The sequence below is a fragment of the Symphalangus syndactylus genome, chromosome 14 (genome assembly GCF_028878055.3).
Source record: "Symphalangus syndactylus isolate Jambi chromosome 14, NHGRI_mSymSyn1-v2.1_pri, whole genome shotgun sequence".
Taxonomy (NCBI): Eukaryota; Metazoa; Chordata; class Mammalia; order Primates; family Hylobatidae; genus Symphalangus; species Symphalangus syndactylus.
Genome location: NC_072436.2, coordinates 75035630 through 75047722, shown reverse-complemented (window position 1 = coordinate 75047722; position 12093 = coordinate 75035630). Strand labels below are relative to the sequence as shown.

The 12093-nt window shown below is 44.9% G+C and overlaps 1 protein-coding gene across 5 annotated transcripts in view; it reads right to left on the bottom strand.

The window, feature by feature from the left end:
• The window catches only part of SPRED2 (sprouty related EVH1 domain containing 2), a 122835-nt gene that overhangs the window by 64887 nt on the left and 45855 nt on the right, over positions 1-12093 (bottom strand). For 2 of the 5 annotated variants that reach the window (XM_063617910.1, XM_063617911.1), the window contains one exon: positions 4901-4987. The exons of the other annotated variants lie outside the window; for them this stretch is intronic. In XM_063617910.1, coding sequence (XP_063473980.1) covers positions 4901-4987 — 87 coding nt within the window. The remainder of the gene's footprint in view (positions 1-4900; positions 4988-12093) is intronic. 5 annotated transcript variants of the gene reach the window in all.

The window sequence follows — 12093 nt, the reverse complement described above, 5'->3', positions numbered from 1 at the left end:
CAAGGTTCATTCTCAAAGGTTCTTTGTTTCAAGTCTCCCCAAAGATCTTCTCTGCCTCTTTCTCCACTCAAGATGGAGAAAGGAGTTGCATGGATTTCATTTGTTTGTTTCCCATGAGCCCTGGAGGAATTGCCCCCGATGCTAAGAATGTGCCGAGTGTGAAGAGCAAGTCTTAACATTTGAACATTCCAAAGCTACCAGGGTGGGACCAGTTCAGCTCAGAGAGATTTTGCTACCACTCAGGACAAGCTGGAAATAAACACAAACATACAGACAATATGGTGCACAGAATGCCAACAGGTAAGCAAGAGTGCACTGAGAGACTGGGGTGGGAGAGGAGGCCATGCCCTTGCTCCCTATCCTCCCACTACACCTCCTCCGGAGACAGAAGACAGCAGCCAACTATGCTGTGGGACATAGGCACCTGCCTTCCCTGTTCCCTACAGTTAAACTTTAGAGGCTGTCAGCTCAGTTTATATTTCAGGGTGAAGAAGGGGAAACGCCCATGGGCTCCAGGAGCCAACCATGTATTTATAATCTGTTGTTGAGGAAAGCATCGTGGGAAGAACAGGGCACGGCATTCCATGGGCTGGCTACATGGGTCTGTTTCAGAGCAGATTCTGGACTGTTTAAATGTGGATAAGCAGTGGCCAGAAGCTTACAAAACAGATTAACTGGGGCATAATGAAGCCATTAATTTATCTGTACAATGTAAAAATAGATGCATTTTTCTTATTTTATTAATTGTTCTGTATAGGTATCACATTGGTTTGATTCATAAATCAAAATACAAAGGCGTACTCCCACCATGCCATCTGCCCCATTCCTTCTCCTATCCAACATGCCAGTGGTACCCATTTCTTAAAGGTTGCTTTGTGTATCCTTCTAGGGTTTATGCAAATATTAATATGTATTCTCTCCCAACCTCATCTCACAAAAAAGGTAGCAAGCACATTATTCACATGTTCTAGACCTTGCTGTTTATCTCTTCACAATCTTTCCATATTTTTTTTTTTGAGATGGAGTCTCACTCTGTTGCCCAGTCTGGAGTGCAGTGGCGCAATCTCGGCTCACTGCAAGCTCCACCTCCCGGGTTCACGCCATTCTCCTGCCTCAGCCTCCTGAGTAGCTGGGACTACAGATGCCCGCCACCACGCCTGGCTAATTTTTTGTATTTTTAGTAGAGACGGGGTTTCACCGTGTTAGCCAGGATGGTCTCGATCTCCTGACCTCATGATCTGCCCACCTCGAGATTACAGGCGTGAGCCACCATGCCTGGCCACAATCTTTCCACATTGAAACACAACTAATGCATTTCCTTTTTATATCTGCACAATATTCCACTATAAGGATGTACCATGATTTATTTAACTAGTTTCTTATTAATGAAAATTTAGTGTTTTCCAAACATTTTGCTGTTAAAAATAACCCAGTGATAAATAACCTTATACATTAGAGTTGCCTTTACATATTAAGATGCTTGTTTACTCCTCTGTAACCATCTGACCATGATACAAAGACAGAAGAAAATCTTGCAACTGCAAACCCATCTGAAATCAAGACAAAGCCCTTCTAAAGAAGAAAAAAGCTACAGAAAAATAAAACAAAATTTAGATTTGTTGGGTCAGGATAATGAATGATGCATATGTGGTAGCACTGGATTGGTTATTTGTGGAAGGAGTGATACAGTTGGATTATTTAGGCTGTCCATTCTCCATCCTTATCCTCCTCTTGCCGACCCCTCAAAGCCTCATCACCCATTCAAGCTGCAGCGTCTGACTCTAAGAAATTCTAACAGCATTCGATCTCATAGAGGGGGAACACTGTGGAAAAGCAATGACTGATGAGGTGGTAGGTGTTAACCTCAGAGGGCAGAAACTCACTCCCTCCTTTCCTGGTCATCGTCTGACCTGAACCCAGATGCCCAGCTGGAGATAAGGCTGCACAGAGCCATCTGCACACCAAGGAAAGCAAGGCTGTGTGGGTGTTGGCTGGTCCTTCCATCAAAACACAAGTCCTGGGCAACTCCCTAGGTAACTGTCAAAGCGGCGGTCCTCAGCAGAGACCAAAGAGGAACCCGGGAGGCAGTCCCAGCGCTTCTCAGACACAGCCTCCAGCAAAGGGGCAGGAAATTCTAAGCTGTCCACGGAGCTGACTCATACTGTCTTTCCACACGCATCCTGAAGGTTCTATTCTAAGTTTACCAAAGGGAACATGCCTTCAGGCAGGAGCAGAGCACAGAAGTGGTTGTGGCTGGGGCTTCAATTAGCATTTCCTCTGTAACATGTCAAGATCCCACTAGAAGGGCTAAGGAAGGAAGGAGGAGAGAGACCATCCAGTAAACATCAGCTAAGCCAAATTCCATTTACACCTCTTTTCAGAAGTGCATATGCATCATTACCTGTGTACACAATGACAGTTTAATTACCCTGGGGTTAAAGTCAAACTACTAAAAATGAGTAACACTTGTCTGGGCTTTAATTGGAATAAACCAAATGTATAAAGGTATTTTTCAGACAAATTAGAGAAAATAGAACATGGATTTGGTATTAGATGAGATTAAAGAACTACTGTTAATTTTCTTAGGTGTGATCATGGTATTGCGGTTCTTGTTTTAAAGTCCTTATCTCTCAGAAATACATACTGAAGTATTTATAGATGAAAGTATATGTCAGGGATTTGCTTTAAAATACTGCAGTCCACCCCCTCCATACAAGAAAAAGTGTGTGTGGTGGGGCGGAGGAGACATGAATGACAGCTGGGTGATGAGTACATGGGGTGGGGGCATATACTACTCTATCTCTGTCAATGTTTCATGGTAAAAAGGAAAAAGAGCTGTTATAATGGCTATATGCCACTGAGACCTCACTAGCAACCAGAACAGGCAGTGTGGCCCCATAGGGGTGACGCTTCTGTCCTGTGTGATCCTCAGATGATAAGAGTTGGTGACCGCACAAAAGTCAACCCAGTAAGTAACTGCACTCGATTTTTCATTCCATCAGCTAACACATTGGTTCTCAAATGTGGCTGCACACTGGAATCACCTGGGAGGTTTATTTTTGTTGTTTTAATTCATGCCTAATTTAATTGTTTGGGGTATAGCCTGAATTTCTGGATTTTAAAAAGTTCCCCAGTAATTCTAACGTACAATGAAGTTTGAGAGTTAGTACTCTGAGAACTTAACATACTAGTTCAGGAAGACATCAAGGGTAAGCGAGTGAGAAAGGACAGGGGCAGCTGGATGCTCTCTGCTCGAGCCTTTCCTGGGACCCCCTTGGCCTGATTATCTGTCTCTCTAGGGCCCCCAGGTCTGGGGTCCAGGCTGAGCATCCCTAGATTACCAGTGCAATCAAAGATGACACAACAGCTATAGTAAAAACTAGGGACTTGGCAAACAGGTTAAAATGAGAAGCTGGACCTACTTTAAAGCCAGATGAGAAGTGACTTTTTACCAATATCAGGATTGCAGTGGATACACCAAGTGTTCCATTGACTGTTCCCCCTCACCCACCTGAGCATTAAGTGCTAATGTGCATCTTGCTGAGAGCAGCTTATTTTAGCTACAGAAAAAACTCCTGTTTTAAGAGGCTGAGGGGTCTTAAGCAGTGAAATTTGTCATAGCTGCTGAGTACTTGGGCCCTAACAGCTGGTCTTATTCAAGCAAAGAGGAAGTAGAATTCTCTTAGGAGTGCAAGCCTCTCCTCACAAAGAGACTGGGGCCATTTTCCTGTGGCAGGTGGCATACTCTGACGAGCAATGATGAGCCTCTGCCTACTTTCTTGTGGCAAAAAGATAGATTCTGGTGTCATTCTCAGAGCCTGGGAGAGGTGGAACACTTGCTCTGTTGAGTCCCCTCATCTGTGTAACACCTATGACCTTCCCTCCTATGACAACCCTGAAGTGTAATCATGTTTCCATTTTACAGATGAGTGTAATGAGGCTCATGAAACCTTAGTTACTATGCTTGAGTCAACACTGCAATAGAGAGCAGGGCTGGAATCTGACCCAGCCAAACTCCAAGGCACTACACTTTCTCCATAGAAATGTCCTCTAAGAGATACTTTAGGATAGAATGAACATGGCACCTCTCATTTCCACCTGTAGGAAATAACACAAAGGTTGCTTGGTCACCCATCCTCCTAGATGAACCTATTAGTCATCATGAGCCTTGAACTTTGCTTTATCATGTTCCATGGGGACACGCATTCTTCCTCCACCCACCCCAGCTGGGTGTTGCTTTCCAGCTGCCCTGGCTGCTCTGTCCGTGGCACTATACAAGGAGGCCGAGTGCTTCTCACACACCCAGCTCTAAAGTCCTTGCTGAGGACACCAACCTGAGGGTCCTTCCCTTGACCTGCACTCACATATTCCGGTTTGAATTCTGTATATCATAAGGTATAGAGAGACCTGGTGTGCACGTCAACCTAGGTCAAAAGTCAGGTTTTGGACTCTACTCCTTGGATGCAGAGAACCTTCTCTGTTACTGGCCCCATTCATAGCTATGCAAGCCCCAAAGACAAGGTCAACTCAGGTGCCAGTGTCACTTAATACCGTAGGTGTAAATAAGACTAATTTTTACTCTCTAGACTCAACCTTACAGATCTTAGTCAAGGCTGCGTACTCATCCCAAAACCCCTGTCATTAAAGCTTTTGCCCCAGGAGACTCTACTGGTGTTCCAGAGACGCTGTCAGAAGTCAAAAGCTGCCTGGAACCTTTCTTCTGGAACTGCCTTCGAGGCTAGTCAATCATGAATGAGTCAGCCATTAAAAAAAATTCCATCCTTACTGTTAGTTAAGCACCATTTTTTAAATGTCAGTGGATCAAAGCTTGTTCTGGACTTATTTACCAAACTTAGCTCTAATAAACTTAAAAATCTACCTTTACAAGATAAATACTTACTAGTGCCAAGTATGGCCCCCACTTTCTCTCTTTTTTTCTTCTGAAAAGAGTTCCACAAAGGCTTCTGAAAATGTTTCCAGCAAATGGCTGTGAGATCAAGTTGAGAGAGGAGTCTCCTGAGGTGAGGTCATGGCTTTGAAAGATACAACATTCAAATACAAATGTATGTGTTCAGATGCAAAGGTACATGCTCTGATGTGTTTGCCTTAAAACAACAAACAATTCAAGCCACATGATTATATTTTCTATTACATGTTATATAGGATTATGCTCCATCAAAGAACATTAAATGGCATTAATAATATTAATGACATCGATGTGCCAAGTACACTTTGCCTTTGTGTCCTCTTTAATTCTCATTGCAGTTCTCTGAGGTAGGCGCTCTTAGGATCCCCATTTTAAAGCTGGGGAAACTGCTGCCCAGAGAATGAGTAGCCCAACCTATGAAGCCATTGAGAGGTCAAAGCAAATAGGCAGCCTGACTCCAGACACATGGCTCTTTCTTACCCCTTTGCTCATTTCCAAACCTCACCAAGTTAGCCCAACAAAGCTCAGAGGCGCTCAGTGCTCCTCAACTCGTAGCTCAGCTGGTTTGGCAACCCAGAATTTAACCCTCTCTTGGTGTTGTGTCCCAGCCTGCACCAGCAGATGTCTTGATAATAGACAAATGCTCATGCAGAATGGAACGGTAACATACATGGGCTGGTCTAGGCAGTGCAGAATGACACCTTAACAGTTAAACACTCGGTGGCTCTAAAGCAACACAGCCCAAGTTGTGTTTCCTGCCCACCAGTTTCTAGCTTGGTCAACTTATTTCATCTTTCTAACCTGCAGTTTCTCTATCTGCAAAACAGGGAAATGAGTATCTCCTCTGGGGCATCTTGGGGTTTGTTATGCTAGTTAGCTGCACATGGTAAAAGGCACTTTGCATAGTACATACAGCAAGCCCTTAATACATGTTGACACCTATGGCAATTATTCCAGCAAAAGTTCAGTACATGACAGACAGCAGGGTGGGCAAAATGTGGCAAAAGCAGGGAGGTGCCTCGGTGCAGGGCCGCTCCACTGGCTGATGACAGAAGCCCTCAGCCCCGGTCCCTGAGCAGAGAGATCTCACCATGTAATATCCTCTAGCAAATGGGAACTGTGCAATTCAACAGGTTCTGCCTGGACCTCTGAAGTCAACATGAGACTCCTCCTTGCAACAGGGAATTACTTGGGGGCTTTCAGACACCAGCGAATTCCCCCCACCACACACACCTTTTTCCTAAAATGCCAGCTTGACATTAGGAGGTTGGTTGTGGGTCTGCACTTCTGTACTTCTCAAAGCAGGAGTTTCCTTGGTTTCACATCCACTTTGTGTTTTCCCAATATATGTCTGCACTTGAGTAACCACTCCAAAGGGAGAAGGGAGGGGGAACTGGTCTAAAAGAGTGGCTTCCCAGTCTTTGCTGGGTGGTTTCTGAGATGGTCCTGCAGAGGAAGGGTTAAAAGGCAGCTAGCTACTGGAGCAGCCTGACCTGTGGGCAAAAGAACAATTTAAACAAGAAAATAAAATAAAACAATAGCCCCTCTGGACACCATCACCTCCACAGGTCCCATGTGGGACAGAAGGGAAGAGTTCTGCATTTAAAAAAAGATTTCCAGGAAGAAGGCTGGTCCAGGAAGAAGGCTAAGAAGAAGAAGAAAAGCCAGGGGGGGTGCTTTGGAAAGGATTTTTAGAAATTCTTGCTGCTGCTTATTAAATTATCAACTTTTTGCCCGGAAGCAGGCTGTCCCACCCACTACCCTAGGCAGTCTAGGATTAGGGCTGGATCACCCCCTCAGCCAGGCCACTAAGGAGAGAAGCCTCTGGGAATGTACTGGTTTCAAAGCCACAACTGGCAGCTGAACTCACAGCACAGACTAGCGGCACTGTTCTATAGAAATGGAAACTGAGCGACAGACACAGTTTAAAATTTTCTAGTAGTCACATTTAAAGAGTAATTAAAAAGCAGGTGTCATTAATTATAACATAGTTGACATAAACCAAGATATCTAAAATATTTTTCTTTCCACAGTAACCAAGATAAAATAATCATTAATAAGATACTTCACATTCTTTTTTTTTTTTTTTGTAATAAGGCTTCAAAATCCAATGTGTATTTTGCACTTTTAGTCAGTTTGTACTAGCCTCATTTCGAGGTTCAATAGCCCAGGTGGGAGGACTACATACTTGACAGTGTGGGTCTAGAAGCCACGGTGTGGCGCAGTAATTCTCAGTGGAGTCACCTGGATCTCTAAGGGGGAGGGGTGCTGCCTTGGGGTGGTGTGTTTGAAAAATGTGGCATCCCAGCCCCACCTCGGAAGGCCTCAGTAAAAGGCAGCTGGCCTTTCTCCAAGTTCCGCTGCGGCACAAGCCGCCACCCACGCAGCCCGGTCACCACCGCCTCTCTACAAGAGTCATATAAGAAGGCTTACGTTTTAAAAATACCACCGGCATGCTAGCTTGGCGTTTGTAAGCACAAAAAGTAGGAGAGCAAGGAAGGGCTCCAGAGGCAGGTGGACCGGGCTGATGATTAAAGCGCCCACGCCTGCTTAACCATACTTGTCTATCAGGTCTGAACTCGGCCCAAGCTTCAACAGAGCTTTTCCCTCTTGGTCTGTGCTGTCATGAGCACCAAGTTCACTCTAGTTCCCTTGTCTATGAGGGCCGGGGCCCTGTTTCTAGTTGGAAGATGCTGTAAGAACAAGTGATGGTCCAATGAGGGGTATTTTGAGCTCTTCAAAGGAGCAGAATTTCTTTAGCTAATATCCCCTGTGGTATTCAACAGGGAATTTAAAATATCCTCAAATAGGGCCCTCTTCAGCTATTACTTTATGTCCTTAGAACTCTGGCCAGAAAGAAGCTACCTTTCACATGGAGGAGGGAGGCTGAGTGCCCATCAAAACCCACCAAAGGCTGCTCCCCACCATTACGTGGGTTCCCTATGTTCTGGGATAAGGCTTTCTGGTTTAGCCTTACTTGCTGTGGTGCCGAATCGAAATCTCCCTAAGGAGGAGTCTGACACACCAGTATGGAACAGTTCTCTTATCATTTGGAGAATATAATTTAGGGCTGGGTAGATAAACATGTACAGGAAATACTTCTATAGAGGTCTTGATCCTCTGAAGATTAATAACCCATGGAACTGGAGCCCAGCCTCAAACTCAGAGGAAATAGGCAAGTTATAAAAACAGGAAGAACGGGAAGTTTATTTTTGGATGAATATTTGTTCTAGTGAAGCTCTCGATACTGACAAAAACCTTGATCTGCAGGTCATTTGCTGTAGCTGAGCAGCTGCAGTGCATGTTTCTACAAGCTGTCCTACCAGAGATTTCCGGGTCTTTCTGGAAAGAGCCTTGCCCCACTCCTGCAAAACATCTGCCTCGCTGCCACTGGCTGAGGGACTTCTTTCTCCTGCATTCTGGATGTGCGGGATCTCCAGCTCAGCTAGAAGCCTCAGCCACCTGCGACGGCCCCTCTCGGCCTCCTTCCCAGTGCCCAGAGCCAGCCTATCTCCACCAGGTGTGGGAACTGCAGCTCTTGGTGTCTGTCCCAGCGTGGTGTTATCAGCCTCCCTCGGTGGACTGCCGGCCTCCCTGGTCTCACAGCCTCCAGTGCCCCTTTCTCCCAACCCTGTCAGCATACTTTCCATGGCTCCCTACTGCTTATGGAATAAAGTCAGATGCTCCCAAGCTTGACGGGCAAAGCTCTTCACAATCCAGCCAAATCTACTTTTACAGTCCCATCTCCATAGGCAGGACCAGCTGCATGATTTGCAGGGCCTGGTACAAAATGAAAATAATTTGTTATTTATTAACTAAATAATAATTAGTTCAAAACTTAGTAAGAATTTCAAGGCAGCAACAGCAGAGCATTAAACCAAGTGTGGGGCCCTTCTGAGAGCAAGCCGGTGTGGCAGCATAGGCTTCAGGCCCGTGAGGCCAGCCCCTTCCCCACACCTCCCTTAGACCGACCCCAGAAGGCAGATGCTACTCCCATGGAGAAAAGCCCTCCTTACCTCTTCCTCACTGCAGTGAAACTCATCCTTTCCCTCAAGGAAGACTTCAAGACAAGAAAATCGGTTTCCACCCTGTCAGGTCCCCATTCAGAGGCACTCTCTGGCCCTGATTTACAGTATGCTTATTCATTTGCCTGTCTCTCATGCACACCTCAATTCACCAAGAGTTCCAGGCTCCTTGTTCATTGCCTATTCATTTCTGTGCCCTCCTCTCCACCTGTTCAGAACAAAACTTGACACACAGTAGATCCGCTATAAATTTCTATGGCATGTTCACTAAAAATTTTGCTTTCCACTTCTTTTTTTGAGACTGACTCTTGCTCTGTCACCCAGGCTGGAGTGCAGTGGCGCCATCTCAGCTCACTGCAACCTCTGCCTCCCGGGTTCAAGCGATTCTCCTGTCTCTGCCTCCCGAGTAGCCGGGATTACAGGTGCACCACCACACCTGACTAATTTTTGTATTTTTAGTAGAGATGGGGTTTCACCATGTTTGCCAGGCCGGTCTCAAACTCCTGACCTCAGGTGATCCGCCCACCTCGGCCTCCCAAAATGCTGGGATTGCAGGTGTGAGCCACCGCACCCGGCCTGCTTTCCACTTCTAATGAATACTTACAAAGCCTCTTATGACCTTGCTGACTGATTAAAGGAAAAATTAAAAATTTCCTAAGATTTTCCCTTTACATAAGAGGAGATACCCATGCCCTCTGGGGAGTTGGAGGGCGTCTGAACAGGAACTTCCATTAACCGCCATTGTGAATCGGGCTACCCAGACACAAAGGCTGCCCATGTTGTCTCTGGCAGTTGCTTCACAGGTAACCATGCCAGTGCAGTGGTGGAGGGGAGGCATGGCAGAGGGATGGGAGTTAGGAGAGTCAGCATGACCCTCTTTCACCTTCCTGGTCTGATACAGCAGTGGGGAGAAACCAGAGAGGAAGAAGGTCATCTGATGTTTGATTCCCTACCCACTGCCACCAAGAAGTGGAAGGAGAAGGGTAACCTAGGATTTTCGTACCTAGAAACTTTAAATGAGCTCTCATTTCTTTGGAAATGATGACCTTTTCAGGGAAAATGCTTGTGGGCTCTTAAGTTCCTTTAGAGCAAAGTGGCAGAAGAGACAGACGATGATCACCATTCCCCCTAATAAATGCAGACCCTGCTTTAGTGTTTTTCAAGAGGAAGAAAAACACTGGACATCCCAAATAGCTTCCTAAATGTTCAGGTAAAGTTGATTTTTCTAGCAATTGTTAACTGATCATGCCCATGGGAGATGGTGAGGTAAAGAGGGGGGATGATATTGTATCAGAAAGCACAGGACTGGCGGGTGCGGTGGCTCACGCCTGTAATCCCAGCACTTTGGGAAGCGGGGGTGGGAGGATCGCCTGAGGTCAGGAGTTTGAGACCAGCCTGGCCAACAGGGTGAAACCTCATCTCTACTAAAAATACAAAAATTAGCCGGGCGTGGTAGCAGGTGCCTGTAATCCCAGCTACTCGGGAGGCTGAGGCAGGAGAATCGCTTGAACCAGGGAGATGGAGGTTGCAGTGAGCCGAGATCGCGCCACTGCACTCCAGCTTGGGCGACAAGAGTGAGACTCTGTCTCAAAAAAAAAAAAAAAAAAAAAAAAAAAAGCAAGCACTGGTATCAGGTCTTCACCAGATTTAATCAAGGGACCTTCTTACCCCAGCAGGGCATTCACCAACCACAATAGTAGTAGCAGCAGCTAACAATTATGGAGACAAGTATTCACTAGGTAAGGGCCAGGTCACGTCCTGTCTATCGTACCTCTCATGGCATTGGTACCATCTGTACTCTTTTTGTTTACATGCTTCTATGCATATTGTGTATCTCCCCCTTAAGAATGTAAGGTCACTTCTGATTATGCAAGACCCAGAACAGTGCTGCAAACTTAGTAAGCTCATAATGCAATCATGAATTTGACAAATATATATCATCTTCATCCTTACGGTATGGCTTCCATTTTTATACAGGAAGAGAGATCAAGTAAAGCTCGGACTATCTATATAAGGAAGGAAATTCAGGTTTGGGCTCTTCAGCTGTCATTCTGTATATTCAGAGCACTCCGTGTTTCAGAAGTCTTGGGCATAAAAGCATCTTTTAAAAATAATGTCTACTTTTGTAACAAATCTGCACATTGTGCACATGTACCCTAAAACTTAAAGTATAATAAAAAAACAAAAAACAAAACAAAACACAAAATAAGAATGTCTACTTTAGAGACGCAGCTTTCCCACCACACTTCACCCAGAACTCACACGGATGAACAGTTTTCTACATATGGCTAAGGGCTATTTTTTTTTTAAGTTGAAGCTGGTTCTAATGTTATAGAAAAACACTCAATGTAAAGTATTCAGTGAATACCCTAAACGTCTAAAACCCCAAAGGGGAAGCTGGTGGGGCTCTCACAGTATTGACGGAGTGAGTTTAAGGCACTGTCTAAATGCCTTGTGCGGTGTGGGCTGTGTGGGAGGTGCACAGTGAGTGCTGGCTCCCTCTGTTGGGGTCACAGAACACAGGGGCAGGAATTCTACATTGCTGACCGGAACAATCTCCTCAGCCACCCCTGTCTTGGTCTGTACTGCCGCTCTCGCACTTTCTCTTTAAGGAATACAGTCATTGCTCTCTAGTGATGCCCAACACACAAGGAATCCTATTCACAGAGGTGTCTTGTTTCCATAGCTAAAACAGTCATTTGTAACACGGATCAGCTGGTTTTCACAAAAAAATAATGGTAAGCACACCTAGGTCTCAGTTTACTTAGCAGAGAGCAACAGCTAAATATATTCAATTCTGATACCAATAAATGAAAAATCATAGCAAAATAGTCAAAACATATCTGTAAACCCTTCTAAATTATTTTGGAAGTAACTAGGGCCTACATTGGAAAGGTTAGGTATTTGTGTGCATACTAACTCCAGAGTGAAGATACTATAGAGTTTGGTTAAAACAAATTTAAAAATTTAAATATATAAATGCATTTCCAATTTAGATCTAAAGACTATGAAACTAAAAATGCCAATTTACCATAAACATATAATATATATATATGTATATGAAAGGAAATGTATACACACTGAAAACCTAGGGAGAGCAAATTCTTTTCTTTTTTTTTTTTTGAGAGTTTCGCTCTGTTG